Genomic DNA, 26,724 nt, shown 5'->3' with positions numbered 1-26,724 from the left:
AGAGCTGGCCGCCGGAGCTCCCCCAGCATGCCTTGCCAACGCGGGACTTCAACTCCCATGCTGCCCTGCGCGCGCGGCGGGGGTACGCACGGCTGAAAGAGCGCATTCGAATGAGAGAGCAGGAGAGGCGAGACGGAGGGGGCGTGTTGGGAAGGCGCCGTTCTGCATGCAGCCCCGCCATCGGCTCCCCACCCGCGAAGATCCTGGTGCAGCAGAGGCGCAACTGCAAATTGCAACAGCCTTGGGGTGGGTGCGGCTCGTTTCTTCTCTCTCCCCACCCCCCCTTCATGTGCAGCAGGAGGTTGTGGCTGATCGTTTTGGGTGGGTGGGATGCTGGAGGGGTGCGATCAAAACACCTCCGCGCGGAGGATTCTTGTTCTGCGATATTGCTTTTCCCGCAGATACGGATCGAAGCATGTTTATAAAGTGTAGGGAGCTGCCTTAGCTCCCGGATGCTCCGTTTGCCCGCCAAACCCAGAGCAGGCAGTAATTCTCCAGGGCATCTCCTTACTACCGCATCCTCCCGCCTGAACACGGCAGAGGTGCAACATGCGCGATAGATGCTCTGCTATTGAGCTCTACTCCCTCCCGATATGGTATTCCCAAACTTTTTAGGGGTGTGGGCTTGTGCACCTCGTCAAGAATTGATGTGGTGCAGCCTTTGGCAGTCTGATGCCCTGCAGATGTTTTGGGCGGCAAAAACAGGACTGGGAGTGATGGGAGTTGCAGCCCAGATCATCTGGAGGGCAGCAGGTTGGTGATGAATGAACAGCGTGTTTCCTCCGTGTTCAAAGCCCTTCAGATGCAGAACCCTAAAAAACGGTTCTCCCAAGTAGGCCAGTGTTATGTCTGCATCTGACAGAGAAGGAGGGAAGAGCCAACTCTTAAGAGTTAGTAAATGGCTCACTGAATGCAACCCTGTGAGTTCGTAGCTTTATTGGAGAAGGGTTGTATATCAGTGGAGCAGATGTTTCGCATGGAGAAAGTTGCTGATTCAATCCTCAGCATCTTCAGGGGAAAGACCCCTGCCTGAGACCCCCCCCCAAAGGTAGTCTTCCCCCGTCTTAGGTTCCCCGATGATGTGGGACTGCAAGCCCCACCATCCCCTTCCCAGCCTGGCCAATGGTCAGTAGTAACAAGGGTTGATGTTCAACTGCATCTGGAGACCAAGCCTGGTCATTTGCCTAATGATAATTTAGCAGCAGGTTCCCCACAAGCATGGGGTGCACTACAAGCAAAAGGTGTCCCTTTCTAGCAGCGCTGTGCTCTCAAGATGCATGGCTCTGCCAGAGATCTGTGAGGCAGGTTCTTTTGTTCCTCACTGGGGCTGCCACATTCCCATTGACACAAACTCTCAACCATTTTGCTACCCCAAACCTCCCCAGGCCCCAGATCTGAGCTTTCAAGCAGCTCACATGGTGCAAAATTCCTCAACCAGGATTGCGCTTAGGCTGAAACTTCCTGTTCTGCACTGTCTGGTCTCTAGTTTGAGGTGGGTTCCCTGCCCCCAACCTCCAAGCAAGGCAATGTGTCACGCACACTAATGGTCCAGTGGGCATTTAAGTCAGTGACAAGATTAAAATCTACTCTGGCTTTACTTTATTCACGACCCCATTGAAGATTTGGATGGGCCTCTTTGTGCTTACCGAGAAAGAACGGATATTTCCTGCTGTTAGGTTTTAAAAGCTGGCAGACATCTGTTACACCAGGGTGGGGAACCTGTGGCCTGCCATATGTTTCTGGGCTCCAGTTTCCATCACCCTTGACCATTAGTGGCTTATGGTGGCTGGCGCTGAGCCAGAAGTTCCCCATCTCTGTCTTAGGCTAAAACATATTTTAATTAGATGGACTGCCCTCTTGCCCCCTGCTAATTCTGACCCTCCTCCTTCTCTGCTTGCTCTCTAGCGCCCCCCCTTGGCCATGGGGCTGAAGGGTGCTCAGAAGGCTCTCTTCCCCCTGCGCTCCGTCTCGGATGTGGTCCGCCTCTTTGAGCTGGAGCTTCGCCGGGAGCAGCCCGACCTGGTGCTGCTTTCGCTCGTCTTGGGCTTCGTGGAGCATTTCCTGGCCGTCAACCGCGTCTTGCCCACCAACGTGCCGGGCATCAGTTTCGAGCCTGCCCAAGGTCCCGACAGCCTGACCTACTTCCCGGTGGCTGACCTGAGCATCATTGGGGCCCTGCATGCCCGTTTCACTGCCCAAATCCGCGGGGCCGTGGATCTCTCGCTCTACCCGCGGCCAGAGGGCTACTCTTCCCGGGAGCTTGTCAAGAAAGTCTCTGATGTCATCTGGAACAGCTTGAGCCGCTCCTACTTCAAGGATCGGGCCCACATCCAGTCACTGTTCAGCTTCATCACAGGTGGGGCCACGAAGAGAGCATGCTGCTCTCCGTCCCAAGTGCTCAGCTGCCGATCTCATGTTGCCCTGCATATATTTGTTTATTAGATTTATGTTCCCCCTTTCTTGCAAGAGGTTGGGTCTCTTCCGCCCCATTGGGGGCGGGGCATATTGTTTTGCTTTGTTTCGTTTCAATTATTTACTTGTGTTTTTATATTGTACCTTAGTCTGTGAACACCCCTGGATCTTATGATGAAGGGTGGTTTATACATTTAATAAACCAATAAGCAAATAAGTGCTGTCCCCACAGCCGCCCTTCAACGCAGGCTAGGGCAAGAGACACTGACTGGCTCAAGGTCACTCAGCGAGTTTCATGGCTTAGCAAGGATTCAAATCCTGGCCTCGCAGGTTGTTGTCAAGCACGTTTAACTGCTGCATCCTACTATCTATATGATGGGGGAGTCAGATATTTTGAAAACAAAGAGTGAGCAAGGCCTGGTCCTCTTTGCTGGTCCTCTTAGATGTGCTGCTATATTGTTTGGGTGGCCTTATCTTTGGCCTGTACTACAAGACAAGCTAAGGGACGCGGGTGGCGCTGTGGTCTAAACCACAGAGCCTAGGGCTTGCCGATCAGAAGGTTGGCGGTTCGAATCCCTGCGATGGGGTGAGCTCCCGTTGTTCGGTCCCTGCTCCTGCCAACCTAGCAGTTCAAAAGCACGTCAAGTGCAAGTAGATAAATAGGTACCACTCTGGCGGGAAGGTAAACGGTGTTTCCATGTGCTGCTCTTGTTTGCCTGGCCACATGACCCGGAAAAACTGTCTGCAGACAAATGCCGGCTCCCTCGGCATATAGAGCGAGATGAGTGCACAACCCTAGAGTCGTTTGCGACTGGTCCTAACTGGCAGGGGTACCTTTACCTTTACAAGACAAGCTACAGTCTCCCGTTTTTTGGAGTTTCAAGAGACAAGGCTCTCAGCAAAATTACCAGTAACTCTCAAAACTGGTGTTAGGAGTAAACTGCTCATTTGACGTTTGTGCAAAAAAAATATAAATTAATCAAAGGCTTCTGCAAGGTCAAGGGAAGAGGCTGTCCACTGCTTCACCTTTTGAGTTACTGTCCTGGCTTTGCCTCCTACCAGCCAGCTGCCATAAGCCAGCGGAGGAAGGTTAATTGTGCGCAACATCTGCAGTGGGTGCGGCATGAACCGTCAATCACTCCTCATGCACAAGCACAGCAGAATTACCTGCTTTCAGATGTTGTAGCTCAGGGTGTCTCTTTACTGCTCTGGGCATGGCTCTTTCCAAGCAGTGGACTGGCTCATAACAGCAGTTCGTGCGGAGAGGCCACAGGTGTGCTTCTCCAAAGGTGGGCAGCTTTCACCCTCCAAAAACAATTCTTTTAAGTGTGGCTGCATGCCTCCCATTTTTAATCAAGATGCAACAGTGTTTTTCCGCTGCTCTTCAAGCTGTCCTGAACGTCCTGCTCCTTTTCTTTCTTTTACCAGGCACCAAACTAGACAGCTCTGGGGTGGCTTTTGCAGTTGTGGGGGCCTGCCAGGTTCTAGGACTTCTGGACGTTCACCTGGCGCTCTCTGAGGACCACGCTTGGGTGGTGTTCGGCAAAGATGGGGAGCAGACCGCGGAGGTGACATGGCACGGCAAAGGCAATGAGGACCGACGTGGGCAAACAGTCAACTCTGGTGTGGCAGAACGGGTAAGATAGCAGCTCAGGAAGGGAGGATGTTCCCCTCTCGTCTTCACAAAGGAGTCAGGAGCAGCTGGATAGATGGTTTGTAGCTTGCAGGTTCTTTACTCCATCCACTTCTTCCATAGGAGCGAATTAGCTTTACACGGTGTACACATTTCATCTCATCTCGTTTCATTATTATAGGAGCATGTGCGTTTGTTTCATATGGCCAATCTGAGCATCTCAGTGTAGAGGCAAAAATAAATCTTGGGAATAGGTCCATTGTGCATGGATCTGACCAGCCAATAAATGTGAAATACAGCCTGCCCCCCTTCATGAAAATTCTTATTTTAGTGCTGCTGCCTGGTGAGACCCAGCCACAGCTGCAATTTGCCTGTCAGTCTTCCAGCAAATGTCTCTGGAAAGCTTGCAAGGAAGGCGTGAGCAGTGGCCTAGTTAGGGGGGGGGCACAGGGGTGCTTGTCCCGGGTGCAAATTTGTTAGGGGGCACAAAATTTCAACACCTGGTGCTGCCTCAGTACAGCTGCATGCTTCTGTTGCTGCACTGAGTTGAGAACTCTTTCTCCATGCAAACCAGGAAGCGACTTCTTCAGACGACTCTTCTTATTTCTATGACTGCAATCTCCTGGGTGATAAAGACACCAATAGGCAGTTGAATGTGCTTGCTGGCAACCCATGCTACACCACTGGGCGTGAGAGGGACACCTTTATGCCTCTCTTGTTTGTTGCCATTCCAGCTGGGAATTGCCAGCATCCTTCCTTGAGTAAGGCGGCTTAGTTGTTATCGCTAACATGAAAAATCACCCTCCAGAAATTGGTTTTCTATTATTATTATTATTGTTGTTGTTATTGTTATTATATTTTAAAAATAAAGCTCTCCAGTATACCTTCAGCCACACAACACTATGCAAATATCTGAAACGAGGGAGATCATAGCTGGGTGGTAGAGCATGTTGGTTAGGATACAGGAGGCCCCTGGCTCAATCCTGGTGATATGAAAGACCCACCTCAGTCCGAGAACTTGGAGAGCTGCTGCCAGCCAGGGTGGGCAGTAGTGGAATAGAAAGGCCAACCGTCCGACCTGGCAGAGGGCAACGTCTTTGTGTTTCATGGGTGGCAGAATCATTTGCTTGGAGTGCAGAAGATCCCAGGTTCCATCCAAAGAAAGAAAGAGAGAGAGAGAGAGAGAGAGAGAGAGAAAGATCCTGCCATGGGAAAGTTGATGCTCACCCAAGACTTCTCACCGGCAAAATTCCCTCCCCCTTTGCAGAGCTGGCTGTACCTAAAGGGCTCCTACCTGTGCTGCACCCGCCAGATGGAGGTGGCCTTCATGGTGTGTGCCATCAATCCTTCCATCGACTTGCACTCGGATAGCCTGGAGTTGCTGCAGTTGCAACAGGTGAGCTGACATCGATCGACCCCCCTCCTTCTCTTTGGTGGGGGTTTGCAGAAACTGGAGCCGATATCATCACCACCATCATGATGCCTCTCATGCTTGCCTCTCTGTCTCCATCCCTTGCAGAAGCTGCTGTGGGTTCTCTATGACCTGGGCCACCTGGAGAAGTAAGTACTTTAGAGAGGGCCTGGTCTCACAGGGCCCGGCCCTGTCCTTAGGCAGAGGAACCTTTGGCCCCTCCAGATCTTGCTTGACTTGCAACTCTCAATGTTGGTCATGCTCACTGGGGCTGATGGGAGTTGTAGTCTTCCCAGTTTGGGGAAGGCAGCTCTAGGGAGAGGAATCCAGCCCCCATCCTGATGCTGTTAGCTAACAGAGCCCAAACAGCTTCATTTCGCTGTGTCTTTCTTAGTCTCATGCAGCACTTAGTTAAACTATGGAACTCATGTCCACATGAGGCAGTGATGGCCACCAGTCTAGATGGCTTTAAAAGAGGACTTGGCCTGATCCAGCAGACATAAGCTTATGCTCTTATGTTCTTAAGTTGCAGAGGTCTGCAGAGGGAGTCTTGCTCCTTTCTAGAGGAGCTTCCAGCTATTTCTGAGTAATTTCCAGAGAGTCTCGGCCACGTGAGTTGGAAACAGCCAAAGCAGCCAGGAGTTTAGTGGTGGTGGACTCTGGTTGTGACTAGCTCGAGTCCATTGATTTCAGTAGGTCTACTCTTAAGTCAGTCTTAGCTAGATACAGAAGGGGAAAAAAGACTTGGTCTCTGAAACTCACTCTTTTGATGGAAATAGACACTAAATATTAGAAAAAGAGCAATATGGGAAGGGGATGCAGGCATTCTTAAGGCATGGGACAAAACAGCCTCTGAAGTCAATTTCAACAGCAATAAGGGAAAACTCTGAAGTTTGTTCAGGGGTGGTATATTCTCCCCTAAAAGCGGCTCAGATTACCTGTGCAGATACTGCCTCCTGCTGGAGGGTCTATGATCAAAGAGTGGAGTGTATGTCATCTGTGTGAGAGAATATGAAGAATGCTTGGTATAGAATGTGAATGTGTACAATATATTGAGATAACCAGTCAGACCTCTTAAAAATCACTGAGCGGCTGAGCAGTCCATTAAATGCTTTGCCCCTCCGCTCCCTACCTGCTGTAGCAATTATAATGCCCTGCACTGGATGTGGTGTGATTTTTAATTGCATTTTTATGGCTTCTCTTCTTGCGTTGTACCGTATTGGCCCGAATATAAGCCGCCCCTTTAAAATTCATGGCGGGGGGGGGGGCGGAGAGACAATACCTGAATATACGCCACTCCCTTAAAATTCCGCAGGCACCTACACCCGTTACGTTTTACCGTATGTCTGTTTCAGCAGTGATAACGTAAAGTCCAATTTTTGCAAGGTCGCGAATTTCAGCCGCACTTTAATTTTACATGGTCGGAATTTGGGAAAAAATGAGGCTTATATTCAGGCCAATACGGTAATTTATTGCAAGGAATAAAAGAAGCAATGATAATACAATGGAAGAGAGCGTGTTGACTGCAATGGCTGTCTCCCCGTCCTCAACCACAAATCCACAGGCCCTCGGGCTCTTATTTGTGTGTTCTTAAATTGTCCCCTTGGGATCCTCGGCCTCCTCTCGCCTCTGCTTGTCCTCAGTGATCCCTTGGCTTCTTCTGCAGGTACCCAATGGCACTGGGGAATTTGGCAGATCTTGAGGAGCTGGAGCCCACCCCTGGCCGCCCAGACCCCCTCTTCATTTACCATCAGGTATTTCCCCCCCTTGCTTCTAAGGGTGCTGATAGGCTGGGCTTGGCAGTACTGTGGCCAAGAAGGGGATACAAACCCATGGTCTGACCACTACACCACATTGCCTGAAGCAAAGCTGTTGAAGGTGGGGCATGACCTAGATCTGTGGGGTGTGTGTGTGAAATGGGGGGTAGTCCCGTTCCCCTGTCCCCGAGATGAACCATGATCTCCAGGTTGCCAACTTCCTTTCTTTTCTTTTTATTAAAAAGCAAGTTTCTAGCTTTCGTGGAACCTGAGATATGAAGCAAAACGTACAAGCAGTATTGTTGTCATTTAGAAAATAATAATGAAAAACCGCCCTGGTTCTCTTTGCAGTGTTTTAACTCCCTCATCCCACCAAGGGGGGGAAAAATCCCTGGGATTTTGGCCCTTCAAAGTGGGGTCCAGGGAGTAAAGCAGGGTTGGGGAGATCTGTGACATTGCAGTTGCTGCTGGACTCCCACTGCCACCTTCTCTGCCCATGGGCCAGGCTGGCTGGAGCTGATGAGCAGGATCTTAAGTGAAGGGAGCCGCCTTCTTTTGAGTTGATGATGCAGAAGGCATTGGAACAGCCTCAAGGGGAAGCTCTCCAGACCACCTATGATCAGTGAGGGGGGTGCGCACTTGCCAGTGTGGTAAGAGAGTGGTAGAGAGCCAGTGTGGTAGAGAGCCAGTGTGGTAGAGAGGCAGTGTGGTAGAGAGCCAGTGTGGTGTAGTGGTTAAGAGCAGTAGACTCGTAATCTGGTGAACTGGGTTCGATTCCCCTCTCCTCCACATGCAGCTGCTGGGTGACCTTGGGCCAGTCACACTTCTCTGAAGTCTCTCAGCTCCACTCACCTCACAGAGTGTTTGTTGTGGGGGAGGAAGGGAAAGGAGATTGTTATCCGCTTTGAGACTCCTTCGGGTAGTGATAAAGCGGGATATCAAATCCAAATCCAAACTCTTCACCTGCTGCCATGTTGCAGGATGCAGCTGTTCCCGGGTTTGCTGTCCTCATATTGTACACAGTTGCTTCCTGGAGCCTCTAGGAATGGCCATTTGGGGCTGCCTGTTGACACAATGTTGAAAAGCAGGTATCGCCCAGCCCTAGATGTTTCCCCGAAACACCTGAGCCTGGGCGTCTTCATGGATCAGCTCCTGCTGTCCCTGAACCCCACCTTATCTCCCACCCCCCTTTTCCTCTAGGGAATCAACTCGGCCAAGCAGTACTACCACAACGAGCACATCTACCCCTACATGTACCTGGCCGGCTATCACTGCCGCAACAAAAATGTCAAGGAAGCACTGGAAGCCTGGGCTGATTCAGCCACCGTGATCCAAGAGTGAGTATCTTCCTATCCTATTCATTTTGCCTTTACCACAGAAGGAAGTGAAGCGTGGTGGTAGGACCCCTGCTTTGAATGCAGAAGGTCCCAGGTTCTATCCCTGGCATCTCCCAGAAGGGCCGGCACACATTTGTACCTTAAACCCCGGAGAGCAGCTGCTGGTCATTGTAGAGTTTACCACAGCCTGGTGGTTGCATCCATGCATTTGAAGTGCTGGTTTCATTTGGCCTCCCGTCCAGGGTAAAATAAAATTGCATTCTTTTCTCAGTTCCTTTTATTTGGGGAGGGGGCAACTACTGATGAGGAAGACAGGCTTGTCCAGTTCTCCTGAAAAAAACCTTTTCCAGGGTTTGTCACAGAGAACAAGATTGCTCTGTGGGCAGCAGCTAAGAGCTCCCCAAGAGGCTTATTCCAAGGTGGAGATGCAGTGAGGGGGAAAATTTTGCCTGTGGTTAAATGCCTCTTGTTGGGCTGTCTAAGGCTCTAGATATCTCTACATAAGACCCACGTCTGCTGTTATCTGATGGTGGCATTGCACCCTTCTCTTCTCCCGCTTCCAGTTATAACTACTGTCGAGAAGATGAAGAGATCTACAAGGAATTTTTTGATGTGGCCAATGACGTGATTCCCAACTTGCTAAAAGAGGTGGCCAGCCTTGCTGACTCAGCTGAGGAGAAGGGGGCTGGCGAGAGGGGAGAGGTAAGGCGGGTGAGCAGACAGGCGACGTAAAGGATGGATGTTGTGCCTTGCTGGCATTCGTCAGGAAATTCTGCTTTTGCTATTTATTTTTCACTGCCACGTGCCGGGTGTTAGGAAAAGTATCATTAGGTGGAATGAAAGTAGTCGGATGGAGCAGGGTGGGAATTCTAGGAGGTGCAGCAAAATTTGGGCTGGGACTTTGCCAGAAGAAAAGGAGGCAGAACAAAGGCACAGGAAACAGTGTGAAATTGTACAAGAAGGGAAGGTGGAAAACACACGACTTTGTGCAAAGCAGAGGGGATGTTAATGATAGGTGTCGTTTTGCACTGAGGACTAGAAGCTTGGAGAGAAACCATGAAGGCCTGAAAAGGGGTTATTGGCATCCAGTCAAGGCAAAAATAGAGGGGTTATCGTCTTAAAAGGTGACAGAGAGAGGTGAGTGGAGCAGAAAAGCATTATTAATCGTTTAGTGAAATGGCAAGATGGTGTATGAAGTAGATGGGGAGTTTCTAAAGGGAGGCTGACTGGAGTATGGCTAAGAATTTGGCCAGGGGATCACAGGAAGGGGTAGGGTTTTTTGTTTTTTTAAGAAGCTTTAGAGAAAGAGAGTTGAGTTGGGAGAGAGGCACTTGTGAATTGGATCAGGGAAAGGAATGCCCTTGGCAGACTTCATTGGCAGAGGCCCAGTTGGTGCCAGGGTGGCATCTCTTCACCGAACAACCTGACCTGTCTTGCCCAGGCTTCGCCATCGCAAGGAGGAGGCGGCTCGGCCCTGCAGGACCCGGAGTGCTTTGCCCACCTCCTTCGTTTCTACGACGGCATCTGCAAGTGGGAAGAGGGGAGCCCCACGCCCGTCCTCCACGTGGGATGGGCCACATTCCTGGTCCAGTCCCTCAGCCGTTTTGATGGGATGGTGAGTGCTTGTGGCAGAGCGGGTTGCAGGGGGTAAAGTTCAGAGCATTTTAAGGAGGGGGGGGATGGCCAGCATCAAGCTATGTTAAGGGGTGCAATGACCTGGCAGGATTTTGTGGGGCCTTGGTGGGCCTAGATGGTGTCTATGGGGTGTGTGTTTATTAGCTGGAAAAGAGGGAGCTCCATTGTTACCAGGATTCAGACAGATTTGGGAGAGAAGGGTGGGTTATGGGGGACGTAGCAAAAAAAGAAAATCAGCAGTATAGCAAGAATAGAAATGAATTAAAAGAATGGTATAAAGAGGTGTGGGATATAGCTGTTAATGATAATTAACATATGCCATTAAGGTAAGGTAGGGAATATGCAGGAGAAATAGTTTCCAGGAGATATGTAAGGTGTTTGTAGAATTTGTACTGTTAAAACGGAAAGGGGTGAAACCATCGCAAGAGGTGTTGAAATTTTGGGAGGTTGGATAGTTACAATGGAATAGTGTTGGTGGTGGGGTGCACATTTTTATTCTTATTTATATATGATTATACTTTGTAAAAATTAATAATAATAATGAAATTAATTAAGATGCATGTTTAACAGGCACAAGGAGAGTGTTTAAGTGCCCAGCTGAGATTCTAAAAACTCACAGAGTAATTGCATGTGAAATCAACAGGCAGGCAGACATCGCTTGTTCTCTAGATGTCAAAATGCGCCGGCTAGATATCAGGGGCAAGATTTAGATGTGACTAAATCTGTTCTGGAAGTGTACAGCCCAGATAGGCAGGGCATCATAAGCAGCCTTCAGCTTCGTGCCCTGGGCGCCCTTGGCTTTCTGACTACTCCCCCCTCCCTCTCAGGTGCGGCAGAAGGTGACCCTGGCGAGTCGGGAGGTAGAAGCCAACGAGGACGACGACCAAGGCAGCGAAGACCCCCGGGAGGGGCGCCGCAGGGGTCCGCGCCGGGAGTCCAAGCCCGAGGAGCCACCCTTGCCCAAGAAAGTGACTGAGCGCCGACGCCCCAGTTCCAGCCAGCGAGTGGACCGGCCTCCTCTGGAGAAGGAGGAGAGGCCCAGCAGCGGCCCCAGCCCCCCTCCCGAAGGGCCCGTCCTCACCTTCCAGAGCGAGAAGATGAAGGGCATGAAGGAGCTGCTGGTGGCAGCCAAGATCAACTCGAGCGCCATCAAGCTGCAGCTGACAGCTCAGTCCCAGGTGCAGCTGAAGAAGCAGAAAGCCTCGGCGCCCCGGGACTACACACTCTCCTTCCTCAAGCGGCCCCGCAAGTCCCTCTGAGCCTGCCGGGGGCAGCAGAGCTCTGCCCTTTCCTTGAGCAATATCTTGGAGCTGCCTAGAGTCCACCCAGGGTCAGGGCTCTTGTGCTTCCTTCAAGCAGCCAGGAGTAGCCAGGGGTGGGCAAGCAGGTCTGTCGAGAATCTTCCCAGCTGTGCTGCAGAGCCATGTTTTGCTCTCTAGACCCCCAGCTCCCCAAAGCCAGGAGAAGTTGGCGTGCCCCCCCTGCTTGAGTTGCAAGGATTCCTCTGGGTTGTGAGCGGAAGCGTTTTTGCTTTTGCTTGTAACTCTTCCCTGGGAACTGAGGTTTCAGACATGAGTGCAAATCCTGCCAGAGACAAGGGGCAGCTAGCAGTTTTCATGGTGCCCAGGAAGTTGTGGGTTGAGCACAAATCAATGCGTGTGAAATAGCGGTAGGCAGAGGGGACTCGCTGCCTCTGCTGCTGTCATTTGTACTAATTTACAGGATGTTGTTGTTTTTTTCTAAAAGGACATTTTAATAAATCTCAAGTTGTTGGGGTTTTTTTAAATAAATAAAAAATCTCTTGTAGCAATTCTTGTTTCCAGTGTAAATGCTGGTATGTTACGTCTTTGGGGACAGGTGAGAAGATGGAAATACAATCTAGAGACAACCTGTTCATTGGACTACATCTCTCATCAGACCTGAGCGACAGGTTAGGGCTGAAGGGAGCTTTGACCAATACATCTTGAGAACACCCTCACCCCAATGAAGCATCACCACCATCTGAGATGTCACTATAACATCTGGTCTATGCCCTCCTTGGTAAGGTTTCCTCCACCTCCCGAAAATTTACGCCAACAGCTGCATGCCTTCTCTTGTCAACAGAATATTTCTGAAACCACAATGAGCACAACATTCTCATTTCCCCCTTGGGTGATTTCACTTTATTAAGTGTTAATAAAGAAAACAAGGAGATGGGGCAGAGAGAAAGGGACAGGGAGTTTTTGTGGGGAGGGGGAAGAATACAAAAAGGAGTGGAGTAGAGTTTCAGCCCCTCACTCTTTGGCCCCCTGCATATGAGATGTAAAACCTCAAATGCCTCTTCTAATGAATAGACGACCCAATTATTGCAGTCTCTGGTAGCATCTTCGATTTTTGATCCCCAACAAACATCCAGGAAAGTTGGTGGGATCCTGGGAGGGGCCCATTCCACCCCCTAGATTTTCATGGAAGCTACATGTGGAAAGGGCTGGAGGGAGACACACACAGCATTCACCCTGATGGCTTGGCTGTGACTGCACACTTGAGACTGAAGATTCGCATCTCAACAGCCCCAAAGAGGGCCTGGTGAGCACAGGTGGAAAGGGGGCGTATTAATGGTAGCAGAAATGGGGAGGTACAAGGGGCAGCAGCTGAAAGTAGAACTTGGAAAAAACTGGATGCCTGTAGAAAGCTGCTTGGTCACAGGACAGCCTCAGCGGAACTGCAGGGGGCTGATTCTTAAGCCAATGACATCCTTACCGATCTCCGTTACCTGCATAGCCAAACGAAGACATGGTTAGCGCCTCCTAGACTTGGAACCGAGGGGTCCTTTTAATATGGCAAGAGCCCCTTGTCCTGCTCCAGGGAGAGCCTCATTCTGAACCTCAGAAAGCAGGGAAATTTCTCGCTCCTCTAAGCACTTCCAGACCACAGATGTGACACACACTGTGTGTCTCTGAAACTCAAGTGCTGGGTTCAAAACAAGGTTTTGCTAGGCTCAGGGTAGCCAGCCTGATGATATAGCCGTCCAAAGATGCTAAACCTTTTGATAACCACATCATCCGGGTGGCTACCAAGGAGAGGCATGATCTACACAGAGCCCTGCAAAATTGAGGAGGGTGGGCAGTTCTTCCCCTCCCGCAGCAAAACCTGGCAAGTGCTGGGATGCAGGAGCTCATGACAATGGAAGGATGTGGCGTGAGCCAATCCAGACCAGGGGCAACAGGCTGCCAGCACTTCCTGTCTGAAACTCTCCCTGCAGAGCCACTGGCCCTCTAGATGTCGTTGGGACTCCCACCAGCCATGGCCTGTGGGCAGGAACGATGCGAGCTGTAATCTCAACAACCATCTGGAGGGTCACAGGTTAGCCTAGAGAAATTCTCCCTTCCAGCAGTAACTTGCAGCCAGCAGGCCTCTCAATGCTGTGAAAAGGGGAAGATTAATGCTCCCACCCCAACAGGAGGAAGCTGAGGCCTGATTTATCTATACATACAGCAAAATGAGATGGTACAGTCCTGCAGAGGTAGAATGCTGCGCCATGTCAGACTGCAGATGGAGGGTGCCATTATTAACTATCCTTGCAAGCAGAAGGGAGCTACTTGGGTTACTAATCTACATAATAAAAATAGTAGTAGTAGTAGTAGTAGTAGTAGTAGTAGGGTGGTTTTTTTTAAGCATAGAGGAATAAGAGAACGTACATTTCCAAATTCAAAAGTGGTGCACCCTACTAGTTACAGCAACTAGTTACTGTAGTAATTACTAATAGTAGTAACTAGTACTAATAGGGTGGTAGTAACTAGTAGTAATTACTACCACCCTACTAGTTACAACATGTATAGAGTGATGCTTCAGCCCGTTTCTGTCAAAACACAGCATCTGCCAGCAGCAGCATGTGGACACCCTTGATGTCCTATACTTGCCATGGAGATCACGAGAAAGGCTGCCAAGAGGTAACCAAAAGAGGCTGAAAAGTCTCCAAGGAGAGAGTTACTGCCAGTAATGGAAGGAAAGAGGTGGCACTTACGGTTGTGACTCTGCAAATCTGGCCGTGAAACTCAGGACAGTAGCAAGCTCCGCTGAGCGGACACTTTTCCACCGGCTTGCCCCGATAGATGGGCCGGTAGGAGGCGGCGCAGATGTCGAAAGGGTTGTGCATGTCGTAGTTGAGCTGGTAGGCGTCGCTGGGGTTCTTCTCGCATGCGGTTAGGATCTTGCGTGTCTGCAATGGTGGTGGAGAGAGGAAAGCTAAGCAGCTGTTAAGGAGAAACAGGGTAGACGGCCTGGGAGTCTGAATGTTCTGTCTCAACACTTTAGAATGAGCTGGGGAAAGACTGCGCTGCAAAGATTCCCCTGGAGTGTAAAGAATCGAAAAAGGGACTTTACATAATTGTACGGAGGCAGAGGAGGGGAACCTCCAGCTCACGGGCCAGTCTTGGTCGGCGGGGCGATTTGGCATGCGGGGGTTCAATCCTGGCTGCTTCAGTAGACCCCTGCAGGCAGCAGGAGTGCATGCCCTGCTCACCAGCTGGGCAAGTGGAGAGTGCAATCCTGCTGGGTGCTGCACATGCCAGGACATGCCCTTCACAATGGTGAAGCAGACCTCTGCAGCTAACAGGATTGACCCAGTCAGCTTACCAGCTACTGGGAGTCAAGTTAAATTCTGCTGGGTGCTGCCTCGGAAGTGCATTGCATGGAACGCCAGGGCAAAGCAGACCTCTCTCCCCACAAGTCAACTTCGAGAGGTGGGCAGTCACCTGAAACTATCACGCCATCAGGTGACTGACCCCCCCCCCATCCATCAAAGGTGGCCTGTGTCACAGTGGCACTACTCCTGCGCCAAGGGATCATTCTGCAGATATTTTATATCTTGTGCCGGAACCGCAACGTTGGTTTATTACACTTCAAAACACCCTCTGCCCTTTGTGCTTAGAGCCCTTGAAGGCGATGAAGATGATGGCTTTGAGCAGCTCCTCTGGGAATTTACCTGCTGGGCCACTTCCGGTTTGGGCCCCAGTTCCAGGAGGCGGCGAGCGAAGGTGGCAGCCGTCTTGAAGTTCTTGAGCTTGAAGAAGAGGTTGAGCGCTGTGCGAAGGACGAGGATCATGTGGACGGGCTGCAGGTTGGAGTGGGTGAAGTAGGCGGCCATCTGTTGGGCAGAAGGATGCAGTTCCAAAAAGGAGTTTGCTTTGGTTGGGGCACCGCGCAGTTGTGCAGGAGACGGGCCTGCAGCTCAGTGACAGGGCAGCTGTTTTGCATGTGGCATGGATGTTGCACCGTCGGCTAAAAGGTTTCAGGTACCAGGGTAAGTGAATGACCTCTGTCTGAGGTCTTGGAGGGCTGCTCCTACTCAGGGTAATAGGCAAGATGGACTCAAGAGACAATGGCACCACTAAGGTCAGGCTTTGGGGCAGATGATGGGGGTCCTCAGATCTACTGTGATACGGGTTTTTCCACAAGTGCAACTGCTTTCTGAACTTGCCATCAGAAATGGCTAACCCATTTTGGCCAAGGCCTGACCAACTCTCCGGGGACTGCAGGGCAGTGGTGGGTGTGGCCAACCCTATGGCCCCCACCCTCCTCAACTGATCCATGTAGGTCAGCTAGGAAGGATGTCACTCAGATGATCAGAAGATGGTGATTTGCATCCCCACCAGAGCTCTTAGCCCCTCCCATCCCAACACTGCCCTCTACTCTGTTTTTGTGTGTGTTTTGTTTTGCTGCCATCACCGCCAAAATTAGTAGGGTCTTGAGCCAGTTGCTTAAGGGTCAGATCAGGCTCCTGAACTGGGGTTTGACCACCCCTGATAGAGTTAATGGTGTTCATTTGATCTCTTAGCCAATTCTTGGTGCTCTTGTCCACAGAGAATTGCATAAGTGTTGCCTTCTGGTAGGCTGTAACAGCTAGGATGGTTTTGGTAACCCAATGTTTGCACCCTTGGCGTGAGGTCATGGAGAGAGAGGGGGGTTGCCCTACCTCGCAAATGCGCTTCTGCTCTTCCAGGGTCTCCTTGGGCAACTTCTTCCTCTCGATCTCCATGGACAGTCCCACAATGTATTCCCGGCAGATGGCGATCAGCTGCTGGGCCTGTCAGAACAAAAGAAGGAACGAGCCAGGGCACATTAGCTACAAAGAGCGGCTTGAAAATTTGGGGAGCGGTGCTTTGTAAAGCTTGAAATAAAAACAGGAGATTGGGGGGGGGGCGTGTAGGGAGAGCAGATTTCATGCTGTTGGGGTGGGCCTTTCAGCCTACCCTATACCCCTGAGCAGAGAATGAGTGGATGGCTGGTGCAGCAGCATTGCCAACACACTTGATCTGCACAATGGATTAAAGTGTTTGAACTGAGTTTGTCCCAGTGCAGAATCAGGGTGGTCTTTTAGTACAGTAAGCGGTGTTTCTTCACAGACAGCTTTCCAGGTCATGTGGCCAGCATGACTAAACTGCTTCTGGTGCAACGGGACACCGTGACAAGCGCCAGAGCACATGGAAATGCCGTTTACCTTGCTGCCACAGCAGTATCTATTTATCTACTTGCACTGGTGAGATTTCAAACTGCTAGGTTGGCAGAAGCTGGCAGAAGCGGGAACTCACTCCATTGTGGGGATTCGAACCACCAAGTGATTTAGACTACAGTGCTGCAACACTTCTGGGAAACATGCAAGAAGGCTTCTCTTTTTCTGAACAGAGAGCAAGTGGGCGGAGTCTGCTTCGGATGATGCGAATGAATCGACAGCTCACCTCTGCGATCTCCTGCTTGTTGTCCACCACCAGCAGCGGCACGCTCAAGAGGATGGAGCGGAACTTCTCCACGGCCTCCTCAAACTTGCCAGCTGTGGTGAGCTGGTAGCACAGCTGCAGCCGCTGAATCAAGTCGTTCAGCTTCAGTCCCACAGCCGGGAGGGCGTTTTTCAGGCCGGCGTCCTTCCTAGAAAATGAGGAGGCAGTGTGAAGACTGGCCTACGACAGATGCTTGAAGTGCAACGTTTTGTTAGCTGATTCCAGAGCAAAAGGGGTTAAACTAGATGTGGAGCAAAACTGGTCAAGGAAGGGGGATGCAGGGATTGTTCAAGGACTTGCTCATTATTGGATGGACACCAAGAAAGCTTGACTGAGTAAACCTCTTGAAATTAATGGGCCTATGTTAATGGCCACTAATGTGGATGAGTCTGTTTTGAGCATGACAAACAGTGGATATGACGCTATGCAGCATCTCAGAAGATCCCTCTGTTTAAAGTTAAGCATCAGCCCACAGCCCTGCTCCCACATTCATGCATGCAGAAGGCAGCCAGGGGTAGGCCATGGCAAAGCCTGTTTCCTGCTCGCAAGCTAGAAAGTTCATGGTGAGCACCTGGGTCTCACAGCCAAGTGCAGCCGCCAGTCGCGGCAGGAAGAACAAGGGCGCTCGCACCTACCAGTTGCGATGGGGGTATCCATACATGGCGGGGAGGCTAGGAAGAGCCTGGTACGTGGTGCGCCCCCGGGCGTAGGTCTGCAGGAACAGCTGTTTGTAGGGGGCAAATGTGACCACTCCCACTTGGTCATGGAGAAGCTGCAGTGGAAAGGGGAAGGGGAGAGGTGGTGTTACGGGGGGGGGGGGGCTCCCAGATGCTTCCCAACCAAGTTCTGCTGCACAGACCCTCCCCTTCTCTCATTCTTCTCCTCTGCTCTAAAATTATCACTTGGCTTGCCGTCTCTAGGCTAAGTGGCTGCAATGCATTATACTTGGGACTGCCTTTGAAGACTGCTTAGAAATTGCAAATGCTGCCGAATTTGCCCATTGGGGCAAGAGCAGGCATTCCCAAACTCGGCCCTCCAGATGTTTTGGAACTACAACTCCCATCATCTCTAGCTAACAGGACCAGTGGTCAGGGATGATAGGAAATGTAGTCTCAAAACATCTGGAGGGCCGAGTTTGCCTATGCGTGGGGCAAGATGGTCTGAGAACCTAACATCAATCCTGGCCCAACTGCGTTGGCTGCCAGTTAGTTTCCAGGCCCGATTCAAAGCACCGTTTGTGACCTATAAAGCAGGACCTCAGTAGCTCAAGGTCTGCCTTTCCTCATATGAACCAACTTGGAGCCTGCAATCATCATCTGAGGCCCTTCTCTGTGTGGCCTCTCCATTGGAGGTCCAGAGGGTAGCAGCATGAGAACTGGCCTTTTCGGTGGTGGCTCCTCAGTCGTGGAATGTTCTCCCTGGGCAGGCTCACCTGGCGCCATCACTACTTTTCTATAGGCACAAGGTAAAAGCATTTCTGTTCTGCCAGGCCTTTGGCTTTTAATTATCTGTGGCCTCTTTCGCTGGGTTCAATCCTGCCTTTTAAAAATATGAATGTGTTTCAGTTTTTTCTTTGTTTTATACTGGTTTTAATGTAAATGGAATTCTTTTAAGTCACTTGGAGTTACTTTTGTAAAATAAAAAAGCAACTAGTAAGTTAAATAAATAAAAATAACAACATCCTTTAAAGGTCACATTGTGCAGGCGTCCAAATCAACCATTTCCGCACAGAACTGTGTTCACATTCAGGCAGGCAAGAAATCACAACCCCCTGAAAGGAAGCAAGGCTCACTGGGGACAAAGCTTTTGTGACAAAGATGAAACCCCACTTGTGACGTGCGCCCCGAAGTTCAACACACTGTATGAGAAAGAAAAAAAGGCCAGTGCAGAGACATTGTCCCCAGGCAACTCACCCTCATCGCTGTCTCAAAAGAGCCAGCAAGGATATGATCAACTGGAAGCTGGGAATTGTTGCACCAGACCTAAGCAGGGAGAAAAGAAAGGCATCCGATTAGAACCACAGAAATCAGAGAACCTGCGGAGGTGAACTTATCCCATTGGCCCTCCACCACAGTGAGACAGGAACCAGCCCAAGGGTGCTGAGGGATCTGCCTGATTTTATTTTGTTTTTTGAAAGCTCTCCAAGTCTGGCCAGATTTTTCAATTCGGCCTTCAGAAATTAGCTCCTGTTGCTTTTTTTTTGTCTTTTACACTTTCAAATGAGCATGTCTTGCGGCACCTTGAGGACCAATGCACCGATTTGCCTTGGATGCTTTCGCTGCAACAGACTCCGCACCCAGCAGACCCTTCTGGATTATTATTTTTTTAATGGGAGTTTCAGTTGCGTGCTTGTCATTGCAGCTGGCTGCCTGGGAGCAGCACTTGCATTTGGGGGGAAATGCAGGGAAGCGTCAAGCTCTTGCCCACCCCCAACCACCTCCCTTTTCTCTGCTACTTGTAGGGCTCAGCACTGTCTGCTGCCCGGTCTCAGAGAGTCTTGTGCCTCCACACAGACGCCCTCCTACCTGTGCAGGGCTGGTGCCTTTGGTGGGCGGCACGAAGAAGCCGTCTTCTGCCTCTCCAGCAGGACCACCAGGAACATCCTAGCAGAAACGCGAGTGGGGGGAGAGAAGGAGGGGCAGTTAGGGTGCGTTCAGACATGGAAGTTTTCCTGGTTACAATGCTAGTGCTTCCATCCCGTTTTCCTTTCCTACTATGGCACCTGCTGCAACAGTGGATTTTCTTCATTCACACCAGCGGTGAAACACGACAACAAATGTCTGATCACAGAAGAGCTGGGAGGGACCACGAAGGTCATCTCTTCCAACCCTTTGCAACATAGGAATCTTTTGGCCCAATGCGGGGCTCGAACCCACGACCCTGAGATTAAAATCTGCATGCTTTTACTGACTGAGCTATCCTGCTACTCCCCATCTTCCCCGCACATGCATGCTTCTGTTCCCCATGTTCCAGTGCATGAAGATATCTGAGAGGTAGACTCCGCCCGCACATGGAGGTTTCACAGAGCTCATGTGGTACTCAATGACAAACATGCTCTCAGACGATGGAACCAGAGCTCAGAAATGGGGCGGCTCATGCTTTGAATGCATGAGGTCCCCGATTCCATCTCTGGGGCCTCCAGGTAAAGGGGAACTGGGGCAGCAGCAGGCAAAGGGAAAAGGCCCCTCACAAGTCTAGGATCCTAGAGAGTGGCTGCCAGGAAGAAAATGGTCCAGACTCAATGGGCCAAGAGTGAGACTGACTTAAGGGGAGATGTGTAATCATTTGCTTTTAGTCTCCCCTCTCCTCCAGTCCTGCTGCAATACATCCCACCAGTTAAAATGAATGAAACCCATACTTACCAATTCAGGAGGAAGATCCAGGTCCTCTTCGATTTCCCACCCACCTCCTTCCTCTTGGCTTTTAGCCAGGGCTTCGTCTCCAAAACCTTCCCCAGCATCCACAAAGCCATCTGTAAGGGGACAGAGCGCGGATTGGGGGAGTTTAAGAAGGGCCGACATGCACCCCATACAAAAACAGGAAGTGGTTGGGTTGCTTCATTGGTAAGTGGAGGCAAGGAAACACCTTTATTAAGTAATGCAGAGGAGGAAAGCTTCAGAGAGTGAGAGACTGGGGTGGAATCTACACACGTTAAAAACGTTGTGAAACTGTTTTTTAAACCTTTTGAAAAACGCATTGAATTTGCTATAGCTCAGGGTCGCCACCTAGTGTGCTAATTGTATACTGCACTTTACAATGCATTCAAAATGTTTTATTTGCAGCTGTATAGCTGAGTCCCGAGACAGGAAAGGAAAGCTCCCTGGAAAGAGCTGGGTCTGTCATTTTCTGTGGGTGGCCAGGATTAACAGCTACCTTTGGATAGAGAGAAGACTCAGGATTGGTGCACTGCTTTCGTACTTTAAACACCCTGCTGCTGATTTTCTTCTCTCTTATTTTTGCTGCGGCTGCTGTTACGAGAATCTTATAATGCAGTCTTTAGTATTACAATCAAATTCATACAACTGTTTCAATTTTTATGTTGTACAGATATTACGCAGTGACATCTGCGTTGCATGTTGCAAACTGCCCTGTGGCCTTCTGACGAAGGATGGTATACGACCTTAAACCAGCAAGCGGCCGAGAAAACCTGGCTTTCATGGGATTTCACCGCTGAGCTCTCACCTTCATCCAGCTGCAGCTCAGCATCTTCTCCCCAGCCTTCGGTGCCTACTGTGTCTATATCGATGTCAGCAGCCAACGCGCCTCCTTTGCCTGCAGAGAAGAACAAGATCACCAATTTGTCTTGTGGTGGGATTCTGCAGCCTCAAGAAACAGGCACGGCTTGAGGTACAGTGGCCCTGTTCGACAGCAGCCATTTCTGGCCTCCACAGAGGACAGCAGCAGCCACCGACAAGAGCAGCCTCAATGCCTGGGAGCCCCTGCCACTCCCCACCTCCCCTGCAAAATCTGAGAAGGGGAAGCCTGCCAGTAACAATGTCCAGGCCTCCTTACCTTTGCTGGCAATTGTGCCTTCAAAAAAGCCCTTGGAGACAGTGAGCAGAGGCCAGTTGGTGTCCAGGGGCATGATGGGAGCAAGCGGCTGGAGCAATTGTGCATGGGGGTCTATCTCTGGGATCTGGAAGAAGAAGAGGAAACAAAGAACTTTCAACCCTCCAAGTAAAATTGCAGACTCTCTGCAGGGACAAGGAAGGGGCTGACTGGGAATTAGGCAGGGAGCCACACAGCCATTTCAGCCCAGGGGCAGTTTGGGAGAAAGCTTCAAACTGCAGGCAGGTGGGTGATAACGCTTATGCATTCTGAGATGCGGAGCTGGGGGTCTGTGATGCAACCTGAGAGACTTGGGTCAATAGGTCTGGTAAACTACAGACTTGTAAGCTCCCGCTCCCACCCCATGACTGAAATTCTTCCACCAGTGTTAGGCAAAGGGAGAATGGCATGCCAACCAAATCCAGCCTGCCCACAGTCCTGCACTAACCGTTTCCTTTTCCAGGTCAAAGGTCTCTTTCAGGCTCTCTGCTTCCTCATCTAAGCCGTGGGTTGCAGCCGTCAGATAGGCCAGGGACTCTGACAGAGACAAGCAAGCAAGAGAAAGGTCAGGATGGTGGGAAACTCTCCAGGGTCATGCAAATGGAAACAGCTCCATAGCTGCTACCCTGTTTGGCCTGGAAAGGGTGGGAATTGGCAGGAGGCAGAGGGAGGGAAGGGGACAGATAAAAGAAAGCCCTTCTTTGCACAGCTCTTAGTTGAACGATGGAACTCTCTCCTGTGGCTGGTCACCAACTTAAAAAGGTAAAGGGACCCCTGACCATTAGGTCCAGTCGTGGCCGACTCTGGGGTTGCGGCGTTCATCTCGTTTTATTGGCCGAGGGAGCCAGTGTACAGCTTCCGGGTCATGTGGCCAGCATGACTAAGCCGCTTCTGGCAAACCAGAACAGTGCACAGAAATGCCATTTACCTTCCCGCCAGAGTGGTACCTATTTATCTACTTGCACTTTGACGTGCTTTCAAACTGCTAGGTTGGCAGGAGCAGGGACCGAGGAACGGGAGCTCACTCCGTCGCGTGGATTCGAACCACCGACCTTCTGATCGGCAAGTGGTTTAACCCACAGCGCCACCCGCATCCCCGGTCACCAACTAGGGTGGTTTTAAAAGAGGACTGGACAAATTCATTGAGAGAAGGCTACCAGTGGCTACTACCCATGATGGCAATGCCCTGTCTCCAAAGTTGGGAGGCAGCAATGCTTCAGAATACCAACTGCTGGAAGCCACAGAAGGGGAGAGGGCTCTTGGGCTCAGGTTCTGCTTGCAAGTTTCCCATAAGGGGGCACCTGGTTATCCACTTTGAGAACAGAATGCTGGACCAGGTGGGCCACTGGCCTGATCCAGCAGGCTCCTCTTGTGCTCTTGTTAAATAGAAACTGTGCTCGTTTTTCTAGGAATCCCAAAGCTCACATTGCCAGCTTACTCACTCTGTCCACAGTTCTTCAGGATCCTCACCCTCTCAGCCACGTCCCCAAGGTACAAGGCATTCTGGTAGTGGCCGCTCATGTCCTTCCGGATTTCGGCTGCAACAAAGAACAAGGGAAGGGGGAAATGGGTCACCTCCACACCCAACTCTCACTCAGGAGTTTCTAGCATCAGCTCACTGCAGCATTCCTGGCTGCTGCTACTGCTACAAATCTTCCCTCTCCCAACCTGAAGTGGATTCAAGAGTTGCAAAAGGGCAGCCACCTCCCATTACTACGCATTCCGTTCTGCTTTTTTCCCTTGCATCAAGGCTGGTGGTCAGTTGCCAGCCTACAAAGAACCTTCCACGTCTAGGATTCCACATGGTTTGCCTTGCACTGGGATGGGATGAATGTGTCTTGTTATGAGGTTAACACCATTTCCCAGTTCCTGACTGTTAGGAGTAAGTTTGCCAATAGTCACAACATTCTGAGAGGGCCAAATGTCAGCAACTGTGATCATGCTGCGAGACAGGCAGGCGGCTGCGTTCCCACACAATATGTCAGAACTCTCTGCTTATTCTGGGTTCGTTGTGAATTAGTAGCTTGCTAGTACACAGAGCCACTTCGCTCTTCCCTTTGGAAAAAAGCAGAGAAAAACAAAGCAGGAAGGGATGGCTTATGTCCGCACCCAAAATCCTGGTGTGTTGCTCCCTTATAAACCAGGAGCATATGCCAGCAACAAAACAGGATCCTGGGTTCAGATGTCCCATCAAGCTATCCCTTCCCAGTCAATTCTGTGCCCTTGAGTGAAAGAAGGAGCGGAACAGGACATGTGCTGCTGGCTCACAGTAAACTGAGACAAGGCAGTAATCCAGTTCTATCATCATCTGCAAAGGTGGCCAGTGTGTTGCATGCAATTGTATTTTTTTACAATGCATTCCTGAATCATCTAAAGTTTATGGCTCCGTATGGGCTGGAAGAGCCATTCATTGTAGAGACCAACCTATCTTCATCATCTTGCGCAGTTTCTCCAGATTGCCCGTAATCAGGTACAGGAAGGAGAGCTTGTCAAAGTTCTTGGTGCGCTGGTAACACATCTCCACGATCTGGTGGTTCCCTTGGAGCAAGGCCACTTCCCCCAGTTTTTCCCAACAGTTCTTATCATCCAAGGCTTTGGCTGCCTCCAGAGCAATCTGAAAGAGCACCAAAAACACGGCCCTTGGGTTAATACCTAGACAACCCCAAGGGGGCAGGGCAGAGAGGCCGTTCCCAGCCCTGCTTCTTGAGATCATGCAAGTAAAAGTTCACCAAAGACAGAACCTGGAACCTTCATGCTCCACCACTGACCTATAGAGAGGGAGATTTAGCATTTTATGGCTTAGCAGACAAATATTGGGACAGAATTTGCCAATAAAAGGCAAGTTTGCTTTTAAAAAAGGAAAGGAGACAATGCTGGAATGAAGGAGTGGATTTGCTGAACTAAAGACCTAGATTGTTACAGATTATTGAGGGGGGGGGGGAGGAAGCGTGGAATCCTTGGGAGAGACACCTCTAGGTCTTAGATCTGCGTGCAAGCCCTCCTGGAGATGGCTGGAGGACAGCTGGTGCCACGTCTCACCTCAATGTTGCCGCATTCAAGAGCCAAGCTGAACCGAGTCTTCTCGTCTTTCACAAAATGGAGTGCAACTTCAGGGTAGCCCTTCTTCTGGAGGTAGGCGATGATGGACTGGCCCACCAGCTTGGCGTTCCGCACCATGTGGAGCACCTGGAACAGGAGGCGGGGGACAAATGAGGGCGCAGTCACGCATTTAGGGAATAAATCCTAGGTTAGCACAAAGGTAAGGAGATCTGGAGGGAAAGAGGCTCAGCTCAATGTGTGGTGGTACTGAAAAAGGAAACTCAGCGCTATGATGTGCATGTCCCCAAGTAAAATTCCTGTTAGGAATTATTTTCATAGGGGAACTGTAAATTAATTCCGGTATATGTTCCAGAGGGAGAGACTGCTTATAAATCATTGGGAAATTAAGATTTTCTTATGGTGTTTGCAAACAGTTTATATAGTCTAAGGTTTAAGTCTTAAGAGGAATGTTTCAATTTTGTAAGCCGAATCTTTATATGCCTTTGTTCGTTCTTTACCGTATGTTATATTGGAATTTTTTTTACCAGAGGTAGAGAGAAATACAGTCGCCCTCCACGGCTGCTGTACAGAGATGGGAGGCAACGCAAGAGACATGCCGTTTGAGAAGACCCCTCCGCCCCACCGCTGGGCACAGATGGCAAGAGGAAGCAGGCAGCACACACCTCGTCATACTTCCGGTTGATGAGAGCCAGCTTGAACTTGAACTCTGTCGGGTCAATGGTCAGGACTCGGGGGCGGCATTCGCGATCCAGGCAGTAGACGTTGTTCCCCTTCACCCGCGTCACGTAGATGGGCAGGTCCAGGGTGCGGATGATCCCGTGGTCTCTAGATGGGGAATGCGGAAGCATGAGTTATGGGGGGTGTCAGGGACTGGACCGAGGAGGAATGGTGGGAGCCCTCCCCCTTTTTCTGAACCTTCCCAAGGGCAGGAGGACTGTATTGATTTAGAACAGTGGTTTGCAGAAGAGCACAGTCCAGAGGGCAAAAGCTAGGAAATACTGGGTGAGGAACAGCTAGAAGAGGAAACGCCAAGAGAGAGACAGCTGGCAGTGTCCTTGGACAGCATTCCTGACCCCCCCCCTTCGCCTATGAAAGTGATAGAACAGAAAGCGCAAGGGCAACAAGCTCAGATTATCCAACATAGCAGTGACATAGATTAATGGGGATGGAGGGGGTGAACCTTTACTGGGAGCAATGCCATTTTTTAGAGAGATACACATTCTTTTGCTGTGATTATTAAAGAACTTATCTAGTATGAACGCTCCTTTCGTTTGATCTGCTTATTTACTGCCACTGGGGGAGGGATCCGAATCTCTGAAGCCTGACAGGGGGAATGGGCAGAAAATGGGGTCATACGAACTTCCCTTTAAATTTACAAGATTGAAAGTGGGGGAGGACACTTTCTGCTACTGGATAAGCTTTGGAACTTTATAGTAAAACTGACTTAATATAATGATTGAGCTCTAACTAGGCTTTGCTTCCACTAGGGACTGGAAAGGGAGAGGAAGGGCACTTGAGCTCCATCAATGAGCCATCCTCCTTGGCAAACTCCTTTCAGATCTTGGTCCCTGCCATTTCTGTTCACTCAGGTCAGCTTTGTTTATAAGAGCGCAAGAAGAGCCTGCTGGATGCCCGTGGGGAGACTTTCAAGCCGGATTTGAGCACAAGAGCACACTCCTCTCCTGTAACTATTCCCAGCAACTGGTCTTCAGAAGCATTACTGCCCCCGACTATAGAGGCAGAGCAAAGCCATTATGGCTACTAGCTGTTGAGTCACACTTAACACCACGCCATGGTTAAAACATATCGAGGTTTACAAGCCAACAACAAACCATGGCTCCAGATCATGGTCTGTTGGGCAGTAAACATACCACTGGAGAAGGCTCAGATGATCTACCAAGCCATGGTTTAACAAACTGCATGCATGTCTCTCTTTAAAAAGCAGGCTTCCTCTCAAGACCAGGTGCTAACAAGGATTTTAATGCTGTTACTAAATCCTACTGGGGACTGGCTGCACACCAGCTTTTTAGAACCTTGAGAGAACTCCTGTTTTGCAGCTATGATGCAGAGTACTTTGTCCCTGGGAAACTTGTGTTGTTGTTGTTGTCAATGAGCATATCAGGTTTTCCCTGTCTGCACAGTGCTAATTCATGTATCTTCAAAACACAGGTATGGC

The 26,724-nt window shown here is 50.3% G+C and overlaps 2 protein-coding genes across 2 annotated transcripts in view; one reads left to right on the top strand and one right to left on the bottom strand.

Annotated features, from left to right (window-relative positions):
- The first annotated feature begins 39 nt into the window (after positions 1 to 39).
- On the top strand, positions 40 to 11,995 carry MEN1 (menin 1). The gene is made up of 10 exons (XM_083417360.1): positions 40 to 246; positions 1,906 to 2,356; positions 3,841 to 4,049; positions 5,313 to 5,441; positions 5,565 to 5,605; positions 7,123 to 7,210; positions 8,414 to 8,550; positions 9,114 to 9,252; positions 9,992 to 10,165; positions 11,013 to 11,995. The coding sequence occupies exons 2-10, from the start codon at positions 1,921 to 1,923 to the stop codon at positions 11,442 to 11,444; spliced, it is 1,785 nt and encodes a 594-aa protein (XP_083273486.1). The 5' UTR covers positions 40 to 246; positions 1,906 to 1,920; the 3' UTR covers positions 11,445 to 11,995.
- A 323-nt stretch (positions 11,996 to 12,318) lies between these two features.
- The window catches only part of COPA (COPI coat complex subunit alpha), a 32,532-nt gene continuing 18,126 nt past the window's right edge, over positions 12,319 to 26,724 (bottom strand). Inside the window, exons 18-33 of the mRNA XM_083417266.1 lie at positions 25,211 to 25,373; positions 24,528 to 24,674; positions 23,913 to 24,102; positions 22,931 to 23,026; positions 21,937 to 22,025; positions 21,453 to 21,576; positions 21,123 to 21,212; positions 20,303 to 20,412; positions 19,466 to 19,543; positions 18,854 to 18,922; positions 17,576 to 17,712; positions 16,902 to 17,088; positions 16,139 to 16,249; positions 15,149 to 15,310; positions 14,189 to 14,383; positions 12,319 to 12,937 (exon numbers count right to left, since the gene is read on the bottom strand). Of these exons, the coding sequence (XP_083273392.1) occupies positions 12,878 to 12,937; positions 14,189 to 14,383; positions 15,149 to 15,310; positions 16,139 to 16,249; positions 16,902 to 17,088; positions 17,576 to 17,712; positions 18,854 to 18,922; positions 19,466 to 19,543; positions 20,303 to 20,412; positions 21,123 to 21,212; positions 21,453 to 21,576; positions 21,937 to 22,025; positions 22,931 to 23,026; positions 23,913 to 24,102; positions 24,528 to 24,674; positions 25,211 to 25,373 (2,008 nt within the window). The 3' untranslated portion in view covers positions 12,319 to 12,877. The remainder of the gene's footprint in view (positions 12,938 to 14,188; positions 14,384 to 15,148; positions 15,311 to 16,138; positions 16,250 to 16,901; positions 17,089 to 17,575; positions 17,713 to 18,853; positions 18,923 to 19,465; positions 19,544 to 20,302; positions 20,413 to 21,122; positions 21,213 to 21,452; positions 21,577 to 21,936; positions 22,026 to 22,930; positions 23,027 to 23,912; positions 24,103 to 24,527; positions 24,675 to 25,210; positions 25,374 to 26,724) is intronic.

Source organism: Podarcis tiliguerta, assembly GCF_965153285.1.
Source record: "Podarcis tiliguerta genome assembly, chromosome: 16".
NCBI classification, from domain to species: domain Eukaryota; kingdom Metazoa; phylum Chordata; class Lepidosauria; order Squamata; family Lacertidae; genus Podarcis; species Podarcis tiliguerta.
The sequence above is the reverse complement of the archived record's forward strand: the minus strand, read 5'-3'. Positions and strand labels throughout refer to the sequence as shown.

What these genes read in the sequence shown, in the direction of transcription:
- MEN1 (XM_083417360.1), top strand. Translation starts at nt 1,921, where the DNA reads ATGGGGCTGAAGGGTGCTCAGAAGGCTCTCTTCCCCCTGCGCTCCGTC. An exon ending in AGTTGCTGCAGTTGCAACAG is followed by an intron (nt 5,442 to 5,564) that starts GTGAGCTGACAT and finishes CATCCCTTGCAG; the next exon opens with AAGCTGCTGTGGGTTCTCTA. An exon ending in CCCTCTTCATTTACCATCAG is followed by an intron (nt 7,211 to 8,413) that starts GTATTTCCCCCC and finishes CTTTTCCTCTAG; the next exon opens with GGAATCAACTCGGCCAAGCA.